Consider the following 17,334-nt stretch of genomic DNA (forward strand, 5'->3'; position numbering starts at 1 on the left):
ACAGGTTGAAGTGATTGGACTGATGGGGGAATTTTCCATGCGAGGTGCATGTCAGGAGAATGGGGGGAAATTAACGATGCTTTTAAGATGAATGTTTGCTACTTTGATCCAAGCTGATGTGATCTGGGAGTTCTCAAAGTACAAAGCAGCTTTCAAGAGGAGCAGGAGGAACTTAGTGCATGACTTCTGCAACGTGGAAACAATATGGGAAGTTCTGGTATTGCCGCTGCCCATTTGCCTCTGGTTGCCAGGGGATTTTACAAGAGAGAGGGAAATTAGGGAACTGAAAGAAATATTGAGGTCTGTTCATCAGGTGATAATTTCTAGAAAACGTGGTCTTGGGTGACAGGCTTCTCTCCCCCATAAAGCCGGTTTCCTTATTTACAGGGAAAGGTCGTGCAGTCACTGTCCCGGCACTAGGTGGTTGATAGCTCTGCGGTACCTCTCCCTAGGTACTTCGGGAGCTGCTCTCTCCTTTTCAGCCTTTCTATCAAGTCGGTTGGAGAAGCGTTCCCCTGTTTGGTGTGCAAACCAAACTGCAGAATCGGTGTGGTGCCTGGATTGATTCCAGGGGAACTTGTACTGCAGCCACTTCCGAATTGGTTACGGTTACAAACAGCTGAGAGGAATTGGCCTCTGTGTTAAACATCTCGTAAAAGATAACTGATTCCTTGGACACAGATAAGGAATCTGAAAACAATAAAGACTTATTCCTGTCCTCTGAGGCGTGTAGTTTATGGTGAGCGTTGGGAACACCGAGCACTCTTTGCCTCCCCAGCGCTGAGAGGATCGAGGCCGTGCCCTCATCTGGGGCTACTTAACCTTGGAGAGTGGCCACTGAGGTTTGGAGGAGGATTCCTGCATGAGGGCTTGGATGAGCTACCTCTGGGAATGACACATGGAGGTTTTTTGTGTGTTTTAACATGTCTTCATGTGGGGCACTTGGAAAACATCTGAAAACGGGGCAGGGAGGAAGGTAGAAAAACATTGAAGTCTCCTTTGTGATGAAAACCAGACTTTTTGCAACTCTTAACCTTGCAACAGAGCTTGGGATGGCAAAAGTAAGGCATAGGCAGCAGCGTAGGCAAGCCTGAAGTGTGAGGTGTGAAGTCCAGAACAACCTGATCCCCCTGGGGCTGGCAGGCACGTAGCTGTGCCGCCGGCTGCGGGACCTCCAAGCTGAAGCAGCCGGAGCGAGGTGCAGAATGCCAGGCCACGATGCCTAGAAAGGTGCTTCCCTGTTGCGCTGCTCTTTCATTAGGCCGCGGTGTTCGCTTCAAAGCGTTTGCTCTCTTTCCATGAATTAGCTGGCGAGGAGTCCCCAGGACTGCCCTCGGACTGGAAGCTCCAGCAGAGCGGTCAAGATGATTGCCTTCAGCCAGCTCTTCGCACGGGGCGCAGCATCTTTGGTCTTGGCGCTGGAATTTTAATTACAGGCTGAGCAAGCCGTGCCGAGTATCACGGCATCAATCAAAGTAAGAGAGGTACACGATGGCCCTCGGCCCCAGCACCAGTGATACGCGTGTGTCTTACGCCGTGTTCACGGCCGGTCCTCCGCTCCTGGGGGTCTGGGGATGATCGATGGGTATTGAGCGAGCACTGGGGCGTGTGTTTGTAGGAAATGACTGGCGTGGGGCAGAACAGGCAGGTAAAAGCTGAATGAGGTGGTGTGGGGTAGGAGTGCTCTGGCCTGGGAGCTCCTAAATCATAGTCTCCACCTCCTTTAAAACAAGGAATTTCGAGTGTTTGAAACCAAAGGTTTTGTGTTACTAGAATAAATAATCCAAAACGCTTTGGTGAGCAGTGGCAGTGAGTTCTCCGGGGCCTTTGTGGCTGTTTTGACGAGCTTGTTGTAAGTTCAGCTGGCAGCTCGTATCGAGCTCGTATCGCCTGCACCTGGCCATAAAGGGCTGCAGGCCCTCGAATTGAGGCATGGGAGTCCTTGTCCAGCCACAGCGGGAGCGGGGACAGCTGGTTGCTGGGGGCAGATGAATCCTCTGGGAGATGTCCGTGCTGCTGAGCAGCTCTTGTCAGCTGCCCCCTTTGAGCTGCGAGCACAAACACCTGGTGGTGGTCAGCTCAGGGTGTAAATTGGGAGTTTTTTCACTTAAAAGGAGTGATTTGATGTGATCTGGAGGCTCTTTGACTGCATTGCTGTTTTCAGGTGTATAAGAACAGGTGGAGGAAGGCTTATTTTCTAAAGAACCAAAGGGGAAGAGCCCTTTCTGACCAGGGCAGGGAAAAACCTGTGGCAGTTGCAGCCGGTGTGTAGCAGGAAGCTCCAGGAGGAAGCAGGGAAGCAGGAGGAAGCAGACTGGTCCCAAGCAGCTCGGTGCAGCTGGGATAGTGCTGCTGGGTTCCTGGCTCTCCGGGGCTGAGGCAGGCACAGCAGCAGTTCTGACTCCTGCTCCCTCTCCCTGCTCTGAATCGGGCAGCGCTCCTGCTGCCTCTAGCCCCAGAGACCTGGGTCAGGTCCCTCCTCGTCCTGGGATCTGCACCGGCCGCCCTGGTCCTGGCACTGAGGGTTTGGCACGGAACAACTCGGCGCTGGGAGCTGGTCACGCAGCGGATCCGAGGGACGCCCCTAGAGCCAAGGTTCGTCTGCTCACACAAAGGGTGCTGGGCTCTCGCTGCAGCGCTGGGCTCTTCGGGCTCACTCAAGCCGTGCAGGGGGTGAGGAGGTCGGTGAAGGGCAGCCTCTCCCTGACCCTTTCCCTTCAGGTGAGGTCTCGGCCGCCGGGTGCTGCTCGGGGCTTTGGGTACGGGGTGACCGAAGCGCGAGTCAGTTTGCTGCTGCTGCAGCCATCGCATCTCCTGCAGGAGAGGGTCACGGTAGGTTCTCGAGTGCCATTTGGGGGCTTTGTTTGCTTTGGGGAGTACTTTTGTGTACTGGAGAGGGGTCGATCAGTGCTTTACCCAGTGTAAAGGGCGATTGGCTTGCAATGGAGGCTGCTGTTGGTCCCCCACTGCCTTCCCCGAGCTGGTGCGAGTAACCCGGGGTGAAAACCTCCCCACCTGCAGCCTGCGAAGCTGCGCTTCCTCCAAGAGGGGAAGCTTGGAACCACTTTCAAAGGGCGCTTTGCATGTCTGTTGTGCTCACATGGCCTCGGGCACAGCTTTCATGTGCTCCCATTCCCCAGAATTCCCACTGGGACCGGGCCCCGGTGCGTACTTAGCATTTCCAGGCACTGCTGCGCTGTGATCTTGGGCAAACTCCTCCACTGCCGGGCACCCGGAGTGTCAGGGTTATTAAAGTCAAAATCCGTGCTCTAGAAATAGTTTTCTCGCCACTCCCCTGCCAGGCTGACTGCCGGGGCTGGCCGCGCGCACCGCCGAGACGCAGCAATTTGCCCCGGGCCCCCACGCCGCGACCTGGAAGGAGCGACTCTCCTCCCCAGCCATGGTCAGCGCGGGGAGCCCTGCTGTGCCTCTGGTGCCCGAATGACTGAAGAGCAGCATCAAAGCCTCAGCTCTCAACGTTCACTTTTGTTTTTTCCCGCAGAAGCAGGGAGAACTTCTAATTTTCTCGGAGCATCAAATTAACTCGGGGAAGTCTGGCCGCTCAGAATTAGTTCCGGCGGACGGATGCGTCCCGCTCGGGTCTGCCTGGGCCACAAAAATGTTGGCCGCTGGAGCTTTGCAGGGGATCCACGTCCAAGGTGGAGAGATCCTGGCTGGGAGCAGGCAGGCAGCACCTGGGGCGGTGCGAGCTGCTCAGCTTGGGGCCGTGAGCCCTCGCAGGGGCTCGGTTGGGTTGAGGGGATCTGAAAATAGGATGCTCGCCCGTTGCCATGTGTGAGCATCCTTCCTGGTGCTGATCGAGGTGCCTGGGTCCTGCTCCGCTGATCTTCCTGCTCGCAGCTGGTCCTGCCGGGGCTGGGAGGCTTTCTCCTGGCAGATTCTCCCTGAGCTGTCCCAGGCACGTGTGTCTTTGCCTCCCACCACGCGGCAGCATCCTGCAGGTGGGTTTGTGCACCCCAGGGCCTCAGCACCACTGAGGTGTGGAGGCACGGGCAGGAGCCAGCCTGGCCTTGCGTTTAACTCCCCACCGCCATGAAATGAGCCAAACGTCTCCTGCCTCAGCACCTCCGCTGCGTGTGCAGGGCGCTTCCTTCTCCAGGGCACCGCTGTTTCACCCAAAAATGTTTCGGAAGAAACCTTCCCAAAACGCTCCCATCCCCCAGGTGGGGTCCAAGGGCGCTTCCCCAGCTGTGCAGAGGCTGGGGGAGCAAAGGTTGCCTTCCCAGGCGGCTGCGCTTGTCCCAGGGGCTTCGTTCCCTCTCATTGCTCGGTTATCTGATCTAGGACAGACCTTGCCCAGCCCCAGCCACCCTGCTCGTGGAGCCCTTTGCTCCAGCAGTGTCCCTGGATAATAACATTTGCAGGCTGCGTCCTGTGAGTTACAAATGAGTTTTCCAGACGAGATGTCCTGAGAACAGGCCATCAGTGAATTTAGTCAGCGCTGTTACAGCTCTGCTGAGCCTCTGGGGAGAGGAAAATCGGGGTAATGCTCGGGATGCTGTGGGGAACGGCCGTCGTGTCCTGTTCACTGGCTCCAGGGCTGAAAGTCGGAGCAACCTGCAGGATGCCCTGAGCCAAGAGGTCCTTTTGATGTCGGAAGGGTCCGGGGATGAGCCCTGCCCTGGGACTGAGCTGTTAATGAGCGGGTGAGATGGCGTGGGGCGAGCAGCCTCTATTTAGGGAGAGACAGGGGAGCGAGGCTCGGGCTTTCTGTCCACCCGAGACCTGGAGAGGAGGAGGAGGAACGTCCAGCAGCAGCTCCCGCTCGCCGTTGGGCTGTGGCTCCCCAGACCCCGAGCTCGGGGGCCATGGCCCAGCCGCGTGGCCCCTCTCGCCCCCCGGCACCCCCGGCACAGGTGAGGCTGCAGCGCGCTGGGGCCGGCCTCCAACTCCTGGGGAGAGGCTCCTTGGGCCCGAGGTCGAGGCTGGCTTCTGCATCCCAGCCCAGCCCTAGGAGGATTTTCTTTAATGGGTCCTCAGCCTCGTCTGTGGGGGCTGAGCACCCCCAGGACCGGGTCTCGGCTCTGCCCCACGAGGCTGTGCCACGGCCGTGTGCCAGCGCAGGATCTTTCCCCCCCCCGGCACGGCCACTTTCTCCCGGACACCTCCTTCGCTCGTGGTGCTGTTGCCACTGGGAATCAGTGAATCGGTCACGATAAAGCAAAGTAAAACAAGGCATGGGACAGAGTGATTTTAGGCTTATGAAAATCAGGTATTCTGTGTTCTTAGCGGGGTGGCATTTTTTTAAAAATAGACGGGCTCCTCAGAGACTTTGATGCTGCGCTTCGGCTTGCGGGAAAACTGCTCCCCAAGGAGGAAAAAGCTGGGGGGAAATGATCTGAGAAGATGCTGTTGTTGGGGTCTGCAAGGAGAGGAGGCTGCCTTGTGCATGGTGGTGTCCAAGCTGGGTCCCCTGGCTCCTGACTCAGGTGTCTGCTGTTCACAGCCAGCTTTGGGGCTACCGGGGGCTTTTCTTCCAGCTGAGGGACCCCAAGTCTGCAGACACGTCTTTGGCAGAAAGTCTCAGTTGGGGCTGCCTGCAGCTGCCCCCTGGCACCCTGCAGCCCCCCCGGCACTGGCACTATGTTGCTTCAGGGAGGAGGTGACTCCACCACCGTGGTTGCTCTTCCAAACCAGGAGCCAGAGCCCAGAGCATGGTCTCCATGTGCATCGCTGCTGCTTCTGCAGCCCACCGTGGCCTCAAGGGGGATTTTTCTTCCCAAGGAGGAGCACGAAGCCGGTCAGAGATGTCCCTGCTCTGCTGAAGACTGTCCTCCAAGCAGCACTGAAATCTTCCCCGAAATGTTCCCTGAGCTCCTCTGCGCTGCTGTGCCTGGTGTCTGCCCGTGCAGGCAGCTACTCGTGGCAGCATCAAGAAGCTTGTGCGGTGCTCAGAGAAGTGAGATGTCTGCATCCTGGCACATCTCCATAGCACCGGGGTGAATCCTCAGATCACGCTCGGGGAAGTGAATAAAGCGGCGATGCTGTGCCTGCAGCCGTGCTCATGCAGCCGGCCAGGAGCCCCAGCAGCAAGGCCTTGGTCCCACCGCCGGGCAAGGCTCAGCCTCCTCCTGCCGTGGCTTTGTCTGGAGGTCGGCAGCATTACTCGGAGCACGGTCGGGCTGGGAAGAAGCAGGGGCCGTGTGGTCCTGGCCCAGCTTCATGTGGCTGATCTTGGGAGAGCCCCTGCAGGGGGCTTCGTCCTGGACCTGGGCATCCCTAGCAGAGCTTCAGGAAAGGAAAGCAGCTCTCAAACCCAGCCCAACGTGCCCCATCGCTCTCTTGCTCAGGAGCAGCGTGGTTGGGGTCCTTCCCCACTTTGCTGTCTCCCCGCTCCAGCCCCCGAAAACACACTCAGGGATTGCCAGCGGGGATGTGGCCGGGTGCCAGGCGGGATGGGGATGGATCAAAGCGTCAGCTCCCAAACACCTCTCAGGGGAATCCTCGCCAGGTGGGGCCGGGGCCAGGGGGAGGATCACACCTCTGTCAGGAGGGTGCTGCTGTGAAGCTCTGCAGGCGAGGAGCTCTGGGAGCTCTGGGCTCCAGGCGATGGATTGCTTGGAAGCAGCGTTGGGCCTGGGGTGTGTGTATGTGTGTGTGTGTGCTTGTTCTGCTTTTTGTGTTGCTTGAAATTTCCTCCGTGTGCTAGCACGCCGCCTTCCACAGGATTACCAGCAGTCATTCTGGTTCGATTTAGCTGTGCTGCTTTGAAGTCAAAGGGCGTTGATTCTCTCCTGGCTGTACAAGCAGCAGCAGGAGGGCTTGTCCCGTGCTGTGGGGTCTGCTGCGCTCCTGTTGTGTGTGGGCAGCAGCCGTGGCCGAGGTCTTAAATGCTTTCCATTCTTCTCCCTGGCAAGTTTCCATCTTTCTTTAAGCTCCTGAATGCGAGTGCAGCAGGGTCTGGTGCTGCGGGCTGCAGGTCTGGAGCTGTATGGGGTCCTCCTCCTCCCCAGGATCCCATCAACTGTGGTTTTATTCTGATCCAAGAGCATCGCTGCTGTCATCGGCCACGTGGGTGTCAATGGCCAGAGGGTGATCTCTCAGCTACCCCTTTCCACCCTGCCTGTGGGCAGCAAAGCCCGGCCCTGCACCAGGTCCCTGTTAGCCCCAGGCTGCCCGGGGGAGAGGTCTGGCCTCCCCCAGTGCTTAAAGCGCCAGCTGGGACCTCCTGTCCTCCTCCTCCTGAGGGCCTGGCATGAGGGGATGGCCCAAGCAGGGGACCGTGCTCACCAGCAGCATCGTGATAGCACCCCGAGGAGGCAGAGCTCTGCAGCTTGTAGAAGAGCAAATCCACAGTGGAAGGAGCCCCTTGCAAGGAGCCTTGTCCCATGTGTGTTTTTTCCCCCTCTCCTGAGACGAGCGTGATCTGTTCTGTGCCGATTTGAAGAGGACAACGAGCTCACCTGGGAAGCGATGAGAGACCCCTGGCTTTTGCCTCTGGCCTTGGGTTGGTCTCGGGCTGCGGGAAATGGGGAAGAACAGCCCCAAACCTGCATCAGCATCGTGGGCAGTGGGTATTTATGTGGGTGCTGTGGTCCCCATCTGCTCCTGGCCCTTTTCTCCCCCATCCTCTCCCCTCCCTCCCTGCTCCTGCTCCGGGCAGTGTCCAGACTCCCTGGATTTGAAGCAAGTATCACGTTTTACAAATCGGTGGCTCCCAAACCGATGCTGCTGCTTTGGAAAACCACTGGTTGGCTCTGTCTATAGTTCTGCTCTAGCACCTCTGCTGCTTCTCCAGCACGTGAAATTGCTCACGCAAGATGTTTTAAGCCGTGTCCGTAGTCTCAGCAGCCTCCCTCCAAGTCACGTTTTCAGACTTCTGCTCTGCAGAGGCCGCGCTCGCTGCCCCTCCGCTGGGAGCTGCTGCACGGCTGGGGCCGTGAGTGCCACAACGCTCTGCGAGCCGGGGCGAGGTCTCCCCGTTCTCCCTCTGGGGCTCTGCTCTTTCCACCCCAAACTGGTTTTTCGAGTCGATTTTTTCGAGCGTGCCACCATCTCCGCAGCTGCTCACCTGCGCTCGGGGAGGAGCCTCCCAGAAAGGGCTCTTTAGGGCTGCCGCCTTCCCCAGCTGAGCCTCGGCACTCCATCCCCGCAGAGCCCAGCAGGACGCCAGCGCCCGCCGCGCCGCCGCCGCCTCCGCGAGACCAGCCGGGACCTCGCCGACATGTTCAAGGGGGTGGGCAAAGGCTCCCCGAGCAGAAGTTCCCCCAGCAGAGGTTCCCCTGCCAAGCCGAGCAAGTAAGTATGGTTCTTCTTTCGGGAAGCCGCCCTGGGAACCTGGAGGGGGGACGAGGGGAGGGCTCTTGATGTCCGTGAGCGCTTCGCAACTTTTGGGATTTACCCCAAGATCATCCCTCTTCGTGGAGTACCCAGAAAGCCAGGGCTCTGTGGGGGGTCACCGTGTTTTCCTTGATTTTGGTGGGCTTCGTGCTCCAGCCCAGGTGCATCCATGCACCCCCGGGACATGCAGGACCTGAGCATGAGCTTAGAGCATTGGGCAGGGGGCGCAGAGCCCCTTTTCAGCAGGCAGGAGCAGTGAGAACAACCAGGACCTCGTTGTTTGGGTGGAGCAGGCTCTGCTCTATGGCAAGGCAGACGGACGCCTGGATCTGAGGTCCTGGGTTTGAGCCGTGCCTGTTGGGTGAGGCTGGTGGGGTTCCACCCTGGGAAGGGCACCCCCAGGATGGGGATGCTCGGGTGGAGATGGGCGAGGGACGGGTTTGCTGGTGGTGGTCTCATCTGTGCTGGTGATAGGCAAGGTCTCTGCGGGCCAAGTCACTGAGGTGGCTTCATTCAGGCCAGGCTGAGGTAGCACCAAAAGGACCTGATGGCCACATCCTGCTCTGAGCAGACCCTGTAAGCTTTGGGGAGGAAGAAGTGGGACCAGGAGGGGAGGAGATGCTGCCGGGGAGCTTCTAGAGTGCGCTCATCCCTCCCTTGTGCTGCAGGTCCTAACTCGGGGTTATTTTCCACCTTCCTTCAGCAATTTTGCATTTCCCAGTGTCAGCGGACTAGTTCTGCAGGAATCCCGGGGTAAAAGGCCAGGAAGGCTGTGAAGAGGTGGTTCTGAGGAGGAGGAGGGAACCTGCAGGGAGAAGGGGCCACCGGCACTAGCTGCTCAGGACGCTGCGGGTGCAGGCACCTGGGTGGGCACGGCATGGTGCTGGCAGCATTGGGATTATGGGGACCAAACCCAAAGTCAGCAAACAGCCACGGAGGAGGGTGGTGGCTCGGAGCTGTTGGCTGGGCAGGGACCTGGGGAAAAGGGGGCTCCTGGCAAAGGCTGAGGTTTCCTGCTGTGACCTGGAAGCTGGTGCCCCACAGTTCTGCCCCAGTGGGGCTGAGTGCTCACAGACTCAATGCAGAGGCAGACCTGGGGCCTCTCAGAGCTCCAAGCCTCTTGTTTTCAGTCCATCCAGTGCAATCCATCCACCTCCCCAGCCCAGGCTGCTTGCTGGCTTCCCAAATCGGGCTGGGGATTTCTTGTGCAGCTTTGTGGGACAGCTCGCTGCAGCCCCTGGTGTGCTGTTGGGGGTTTTGGGCCAGGATCTCTCCCTGCATGGGCATCACATCCTAGCAAAGTCCTGCTCCTCTTCTTTGTGCAGGATGGAGGCTGGAGCCAGAGCAATTACTGAGCTGGTCATGCTTGTTTTTGGAGGCACTGACCATCAGATGATGGCTAATTGGTTTGGCCACAGCCTGGGGCTCAGTCAGCACCATCCTGCCACCATTAGCTGAGAAAATGAAGGTGGGTGAGGTGTCTCGCGACCTGTATGTGCTCTGCAGATGGCCCCAAGAAAACTTTGGTGGCCCATAGCTGCTCTTGGTGGCCCAGAGGCTCAGCAGCAGCTGGAGTTCCCTGCCTCCGGGGCTCCCAATTTGCTGCTCCTGGCAGGGACCCCTGGAGCAGACAGGACCTCGTCTCCATCCTCAGGGCAGTGGTGCTGAGCTCCCGGGGCCCTCTGCTCGGTGGATGCATCCCGGGGACCCCGTAACCACCTCTGGTTTGTGCCCGGCTCTGGGAGGAGTCACACTGCAGGGCTGAAAGGGAAAATTCATGCATAGGTGGAACCGAATCAGATCTGGCTGGACTGGGTGCCTGGGTGTGATCTCTGCAAAGGCTCTGGGTGGGTGGCTTCGGAGGTGGCTGGCAAATCTTCACCCAGGGTGGCTGCTTCTGCCTCTGCTTCTCCCTCTGCAGCCCAGAGCCGTGCGGTCCCGGGGGGGGAGCAGGGGCTTGGGGACCTGTGTGCTGCGACCAGATGGGGCTGGAGGGGCAGAGCGAGGACTTGTGCATGTTGGGTGCAAGCCCTGGGGTGTTGCTTGCAGTCCAAGTCCCCTGAGAAGAAGGAGAAGGAAAGGCAGGGTGCAGGGGTGGGTGGGCGCCATGGTCCCACCGACACGTCCTCTGCCTGCTGAGGCACCATCCCTCGCGTGCAGCTGGGCTGTCCGGGAGGCAGAAAGTGCTACGAGAAATGAAGCAATTAATAACGATAATGACAGTGCTCTGCCTCTTCCAGGCGGGAGATAGCCCTAGGGAGGAGCCCTGTCCTGGCTCCGCAGCGGGAGCAATGTCCGCAGCAATCCTGACAGGCCCGTGGCTGCGGCCGCTCGCCACGCGTGGACCCGACGCAAGCATGGGGAGCTCGTGGCTCCTCGTATCCCGCCCCATGTCAGGTTGTCTCCTTGTGGCCCAGATTTCAGCATCTTCACACTTAAACGTGGGCCTGGGCTGTGGTCAGCTCCCGTTGTGTGAGGGTTTCTAGAATGGCCAGGTACGCGGGATGGGAGGGACGGCCCCACAGGATGGTGGCATGGCCTACGGGCTGCATGGGTGGATGGAAGCGGCCAGCTTTCCTCTCAGCGTGGCCTGTCTTGAGACAGGAGATTCTGTGGTGGTTTGGGCCCTTCTCCAAGCACTCACAGCCTCCTGAAGAACCCGCTTGGTCTCAGCTGAGGACGGCTGACTTGGCCAGGCATGCATTGGACCTTCGCAGGCCACCAGGACGGTGTGCAGACACCCTGCTCCTCCCAGGACTTCTCCTCAGCTTCAGCATTCCCCAAACAGCCAGCCTGCCCTCCTGTAGGCCCAGAGGTTGTTCACCTTCTTGCAGAGCTGGAGATCCAGCCCAGCTGCTGGCTGAAGGCTCTCAGCCTCCTCCTCCTCCTCCAGGCTTCCTTGGTGGGCGCAGGCATCTCCTGGACACTTAGAGGAGACCCCATCTCCTGCTGAGGAGATGTTCTCTGGGGAGCATCGTTTCTTCCCTGAAGGTTGGGTCATTTCTAAGAATGTCCTTGTGTCTAACCTCAAGTGCCCCATGCAGAGCCAAGGCGGGGGTGGGCACAGCTGAGCCCCCGCTGCTTTGGGACCAGTAGGAGAGATTTTGTCTCAGTCCTATAACCAGGAGGTTGTTGAGGTCTTTCCAGCCTGTAGTTTTGTTGTGGCTTGGTCTAAACCAAGCTGCTCCCTGCATTTATCCTTGTGAACCGAGGGATGGGGCATCCCGCTGTGTCCTTTGGAGGATGTTCAGGCAGCAAAAGGCTTTGTTGGGCATCTCCCCTCCGCAGGAAGGCTGCATCCTCGCTTCTCCCTGCTCCGAGAGTCACAGAGGCATCAATCTGGGGTCATGTCACAGCAGGGCTTGATGCCGGCACCCCAGGTGGGAGCTGAATTCACCTGGGCGTCTCGGGGCGTGCTGGGGAGAGGCGCCCGTCCCCCGGGCCGGCAGCCAGCCCGTGACTCAGTCGCTCCTCCCTGCGCAGAGTCTGGGCAGGAAACCTGGGTGGTGCTCGAGTATTTGCTCATGGGACACCACCTCATTCCAGGCGTGTCGGGGATGAGTGGGATATTGTGTAAGCTGCTGGGGAGGGGGGGACCTCCTGGTGCTCCAGCCGGCCGTGTGCTTGGGCTCACGGGCACCGAGCCCTGCTCTGTGCTGCTCCCACCCACCCTTTTGTGTGGTTTGGGTCAAAAGCACTGCAGTTTGCCCCCAGAAAATGCATCCATGGGCCACAGATAGGATGGGAGGGATGTTTAGGGGGATGGAGAAGACGGGTTGTAGCGAGCAGTGATGCTGTGCTGCTGATGAATGCCCCGTTTGGGCTGTCTCCACTGGGATTAGACCCCGTGCAGGAGGGCACTGCTGGAACAAGGCACCCCGTGTGCTTTGCAGGCAGGGAGGCTGGGGCACGGCCGGCTGACGCTGCCAGCCCAAAGCTCCCGAGGGAGCTGGAAGTTGCCGTGTCTCAGGCCCACGCCACCCTCTTGGGCAATCGCAAACAAAGGAGGAGCTGGAGAAAGGGGAGAGGAGGATGCTGAGATCAGGAGCGCTGGGCAGCACCTCCCTGGAGCTGCATGGGCTCGGCCATGGTCAGTGTGGGCTGTGACTTAGACGCCAGCCTGGCTGGACGTGACTGTAACACTAACGGGCACTTTGTCCTCACTCAAGGCTGTAATAAGTGAACGTCCCAGCATCTGCTCTCACCTTGGGTATGAACCACGGAATGGCTGGAGCCTGCTGGGGCTGTTAAGGGCAGAGCTTCCCTCGGCTGGGTTCAGGTACTGGGAAGGAAACGAGCTGCTGGAGGGCAGATGGGGGTGGCTCTGCAGCAGGACAGCACCTCTCTCCTACCTTCTCCACCAAAGACATGAGCTAGGTTGTACTAATCGGTCCCAAAAAAGTGTTCCCCTACTTTCAATTGGTCCCATTGTCGCTGCTCCAGTTCTTTCCCTCAGGTCTCAGATGACAGCAGGTATCTGAGCTCAGCCTCTGCTGACCTCTGTCCCATCAGCAGTCACTCGTGGGCCTCAGTCCCTGGATGATGCTATCGGTCCGCACCCCTGCTCGCCCATGTCCTGGCAGCTCTGCACCTCCCTGCCTGGAGGCCAGGGCCTGCTCCATCCCCAAGGGCAGTGCTATCAGAAGCCACAGGACAGGAGGACAAAGGTGGCACCGAGCCTTGTGCTTCCTTGTCCGCGGGGAGCTTTAGGGCTGCAGCTACCTGGCTGGGAACCACCCCGTGCCCTGCTGGAGGCTCTGGATCCAGGCGTTTTGGCAGGGCTCTGGGTGTTTATTCATAATAAAGGTGATGGATTGTGGTACCGTGTGATGGCATCGAGGTGAGACACAACAGGGGATGGTCCCCGGGACCTACAGTGAATCTTCGCTGGGGTTTAGGAGGGCTGTACTTGTGCTATGGCCTTAGGAAACTTGTTCCCAAGCCCAGAAAGCAACGTGACTGCAGCAGCTGACACGGTGCCCAGAGGGGCTTTTGTAGCTTGTGCCACAGCTCCTCGCCCACCACGTCCCCATCCTGGGGGGTGCTGGGCTCTGCAGCACCATGCAGGGCTGAACCACAGTGCACTTTGCAGCTACACGCCGGGCTGAAGGACCGTTGTGCCTACCTCTGCCAGCTGCCGAGGGCGGCCAGGCAGAGCAGTGCCTCCAAGCAGGGCAGGCACATCGTGCTGCCTCTGCGGGGTGCTCTCCCTGCCTCCACCCGTCTGCACCTCCAGGTCTCCCCAGGCCAGATGTGGTGGTGGTGTTTCTGGGAGCCCTCCAGGGTTTTATTTATTTATTTATTTATTTTTCCCTCCACTGCTTTTTGTATCCTCCTGAACTCTGGAGCATCTGCAGCAAGGAGCTGTGCTGTGCAAAAATCCACCACCTACCTGCTGTGAACACACCGCTGTTTTTCAGGCCCTGGGCAGTGATGAAGGGGGTGAGACTTGCCCTCACCCACTGATCTGCCTTGCTGCTCCCACCCTCAGGTCCTCCACAAATGATCTGGCCGTGCTCATCGGCCGCATGCAGACAAACGCCGACCAGGTGGAGAAGGACATCCTGGAGACGCAAGCGAGGCTCTCGCAGGTGAGATGCGGCAGAGGGAAGGTGAAAGGCTTTGCCTAGAGATGCAGCGTCTAGAATAACAGATGAGGTGTCTGCTCTGCACATCAGCTTGCTGGAGCAGGGCTGGGGGCTGACCCGGGGCTGGGGAGGAACCAGGCACCCTGCAGAGCCTCCCAGCCCCTGGGGCTGTATGCCAGGGCCTCCAGAATGTTAGCCTTGGTGTGCTATGCTCAGTGCCTCGGGGGGCTGCACCACCTACATCCGCAGTGCCACGTCCCAGCCTGGTGGCTCCCAGCAGCCCCACAGGGGCATCCAGCCTGTCCCACGCTGGTCCCTGGCTGGGAGGGATGCTGCAGCTTGGCTGGGCGCATGCTCCCCAGCCACCCCCTTGCACTGGGTTCCTCCGTGGTTGGTGTGCTGAGCATTGAGGCCGTTTGTGTTGTGAGGTCTCTGTGGTCCAAGGCTTTTTTTTTTTTCTGTCTTCCCCGGTCTCCAGGATGTCAGCAATCAGCAGAAGAATAAGGCCTTTGAGTTCCAGGCGGAGAATGCCAGGAACCTGAAGGAGGCAGAGACCCTGCTGAAGGACCTGTTCCTGGACGTGGACCGTGCCAAGCGGCTGAAGCATCCTCAGGCTAATGAGATCGAGAAAGAGTGAGTGTGTGTGGGGGGGGAGCTGATGGGTTCGGGAGCCCCCATCCCAGAGCTAGTATCTAGGCTGAGCTCCGGTCGATGCCATGAAAAGGCAGAGCTTCACCCATCAGCTTTCAGCCTTAAAATCAGGGCATTGGCCAACGTGTTGTAAAGACGGTGTGTGCCGTGGCTGCCAGAGCCATCTCCCAGGAGGCCCCCGGTCTTGTCATGGAGCTCTTGTAAAAGCTGTCAGAAAAATGCAGAGTTAAAAGGTCGCCCTGCTCCAAGGCTCCCCGTGCCCAAGGCAAATCCCTGTTTCCTCCACCTTTTGTGAAAAGGAGACCTGTCCTCGAGTGTGCAGAGAGGATCAGAGGTGGGTGTTCACGTGTGAGATCTTCAGCTGGCACCTGGGGCTTGGCTCCCCTTCTCTCTCCAGCCCCTCTAGGTGGAAATGGGAGGGGAGAATTATTTCCTAGCTGGGAAGGGACAGCCCTGAGCTCTTCCCAGCTCTTCCCAGCTTTCTCCTGGGTTTCAGTTCCTGGGACATCCCTTGTGATGGAGATCCCCAGGGCAGGGGTCTCCGCTGCTGAGGGAGGCCAGTTGGCATGAAGGGACAACAAAGTAGCCTGGGTTTTATGGGTGAGATCTGGGCTCCACGAGCCCCATCTCCAAACCAACACAGAGACGTGTGCCTTTTGTCCTCGGCAGCATCCAGCAGCTCCACGACCGCACAACACAGCTGTGTGCGGAGTACCGGGCCCTCTATGAGAAGCTGAACATCCCTGACGTGGGGCCCAGGGTGGACTGGGCGAAGATCCTGGACCAAAAGATGGTAACAGAAGCTGGTTTTTACATGTTTCTCCCAACTCCCACAGGGCCAGACATTGCCTTTAGGGCTCTGCCAGCCATCGTGTGCTCAGCATCATGCGGGAGCGGTGTGGGTTGGTGGTGGAGCTAACTCAGTTGAGCTGGGTAGGAGGAAGGGCTCTCCTTCCACGTCTTAAAAGCCTCAGGGGGACCTTCTGCATTGACCCACTGAGATTAAGAGCTACCAGAAGGGGATTAAATAGAGATGCCACAATGAAAGGATGGAGAAGGTGACGTCTTCAAGGACTTCACAGCCACACATCATTGGGTTGCACGCTGCAAGGTCTTGGGTATGAAGTGCCCAGTTTGGAGTCAATTTAGATTCCCTTGAAAACCAGGTGGTGATTAAGCACACCCGCTGCACGTCACCATGGGAAGTGGCTGGTTAAGCTTAGATTTGTAGGATGGGGTGTATGGCCTGCTTATCTCTGCCCCTCTGTAGGGCTGGGGAAGTGGCAGCCCTCAGTAATCATGGCAAACAGCAACAAGATCCCCTCCCTTCCTCCTGGGGTGGTATCAGATCTTTCCTACCCTGCCAGCACATACTGTGGTTTCTCCCTGATATCTGGTATTTTGCTCTAGTCTCTGCCTAACTCCTTTCGCACAGAAACAAGTCAGCGCGGGACAGTACGGCCCTGGCATATCGGAGCTGGAAAAGCAAATAGCTGAGCACAACATCCTCCAGAAGGAGATCGAAGCCTATGGCCTCCAGATCAAGAACATCCGCTGCGGGGTAAGGCACCCCTCCGTCCCCTCCTTGTCCTGCCTTGTCCTCCTTGTCCTGCCCTTGTGTCCCACGTGCTCCTTCCCATGGTGAACATCCACCCTCCTTCTGCAAGGGGCATGGGGAGGCCTGAGCTCAGGCAGAGCCAGGCAGGTGGCTCCTGTACGATTTCTAAAGCACCTTCCATAAATCACTGCTGGTATTTTGGTAACAGATTTTTTTTTCCTCTCTTGATCTTGGCTGTGTAATAACCCAGGATGTGGCAGATTTGAAGAGTCAATACAAGGACTTGCTGGTAAGCTTCTCAGTGGTTTTTGGGGGTCACACAGCAAAGTAATTCATTTCCTAGTGGGCAGGGAATGCCCAGGTCAGGGCAGGAGCTACCTTTGGTGTTGCACGGTGAAGTCACATCCCTCATTTTCTTTCCCCATCTCCTCCCCACCTTGGACTGGGTGCAAGCTGAGAACGGGGGCATGCAGTGGGTGAGGTCTGCGCCTCTTCTCTTTGTGGGTCATTGGTCTGGGAGGTGCCTCTGTGCAGAAAACCCCGTCCCAGCCCGCAGGATGTTCCTGTGGGATTGCAAATGCTGAGGCTTGTGCTGATCCTTAACAAGGACTGCAGAGAGGAAAAGACCAACTGGAACAAAGGAGGTGGCCAGGAAGAAGGTGCTGGGTTTAGCCAGCTGGGTCCCTAAGTTCAGGGCTGAAGAACGCCTTTGGTGAGAAATAGAGCAGAGCTGGGCCTGCTCTCAGACTGCCTGAGGCATCAGCCCACACCTGAGAGTCTGGTTAGACAAACACATCCTGTTTGCGAGGCAGGGAAAGGCCCCATCAGATAAGAACGCGAGTGGCAGCGATGTCTCACCCAGGTCTCTGGGAATCTCCTAGGGGATACGCATGGCGAGCGGGGTCCTGGGGAGCAGGAGGGGAAAGGGCTCTGCAGCCTGAGCACCGACACAGTCTCTCTCCTCTGTGCATGGGCAGAAAGCTTCCATCTGGCGAGGGCAGAGCCTGGGCAGCCTGTACCACCATCTCCAGGGATGCACCAAGGAGCTGGGCTACCTCACGGAGCAGCAGACCAGGATCCTGAAGCAGGACTGGAGCGACCAAATGATGGACGTCCAGAGCGTGCGGCGCGAGTACGAGGTGAGCTCCTGGGGATGGCAGCTGTCACGGGCTGGCCAAGCCCGGCATGTGAGCTTTGCAGGATGGATCCCAGCATCCTGGAGGTCACCACCAGCCC

The 17,334-nt window shown here is 58.5% G+C and overlaps 1 protein-coding gene across 3 annotated transcripts in view; it reads left to right on the forward strand.

Annotated features, from left to right (window-relative positions):
• Nucleotides 1-2,518: 2,518 nt before the first annotated feature.
• EVPL (envoplakin) overlaps nucleotides 2,519-17,334 on the forward strand; it is a 28,727-nt gene continuing 13,911 nt past the window's right edge. Inside the window, exons 1-8 of one of the 3 annotated variants that reach the window (XM_035342116.1) lie at nucleotides 2,519-2,595; nucleotides 8,117-8,259; nucleotides 13,793-13,892; nucleotides 14,368-14,522; nucleotides 15,210-15,333; nucleotides 15,976-16,101; nucleotides 16,349-16,387; nucleotides 17,076-17,237. In XM_035342116.1, coding sequence (XP_035198007.1) covers nucleotides 8,186-8,259; nucleotides 13,793-13,892; nucleotides 14,368-14,522; nucleotides 15,210-15,333; nucleotides 15,976-16,101; nucleotides 16,349-16,387; nucleotides 17,076-17,237 — 780 coding nt within the window. In that variant the 5' untranslated portion in view covers nucleotides 2,519-2,595; nucleotides 8,117-8,185. Of the gene's footprint in view, nucleotides 2,722-4,709; nucleotides 4,878-8,116; nucleotides 8,260-13,792; nucleotides 13,893-14,367; nucleotides 14,523-15,209; nucleotides 15,334-15,975; nucleotides 16,102-16,348; nucleotides 16,388-17,075; nucleotides 17,238-17,334 lie in introns of those variants that run through there. The other 2 variants (XM_035342114.1, XM_035342113.1) reach the window with 2 other exon arrangements.

This window comes from Oxyura jamaicensis, chromosome 18, assembly GCF_011077185.1.
Source record: "Oxyura jamaicensis isolate SHBP4307 breed ruddy duck chromosome 18, BPBGC_Ojam_1.0, whole genome shotgun sequence".
In the NCBI taxonomy this organism is placed as follows: domain Eukaryota; kingdom Metazoa; phylum Chordata; class Aves; order Anseriformes; family Anatidae; genus Oxyura; species Oxyura jamaicensis.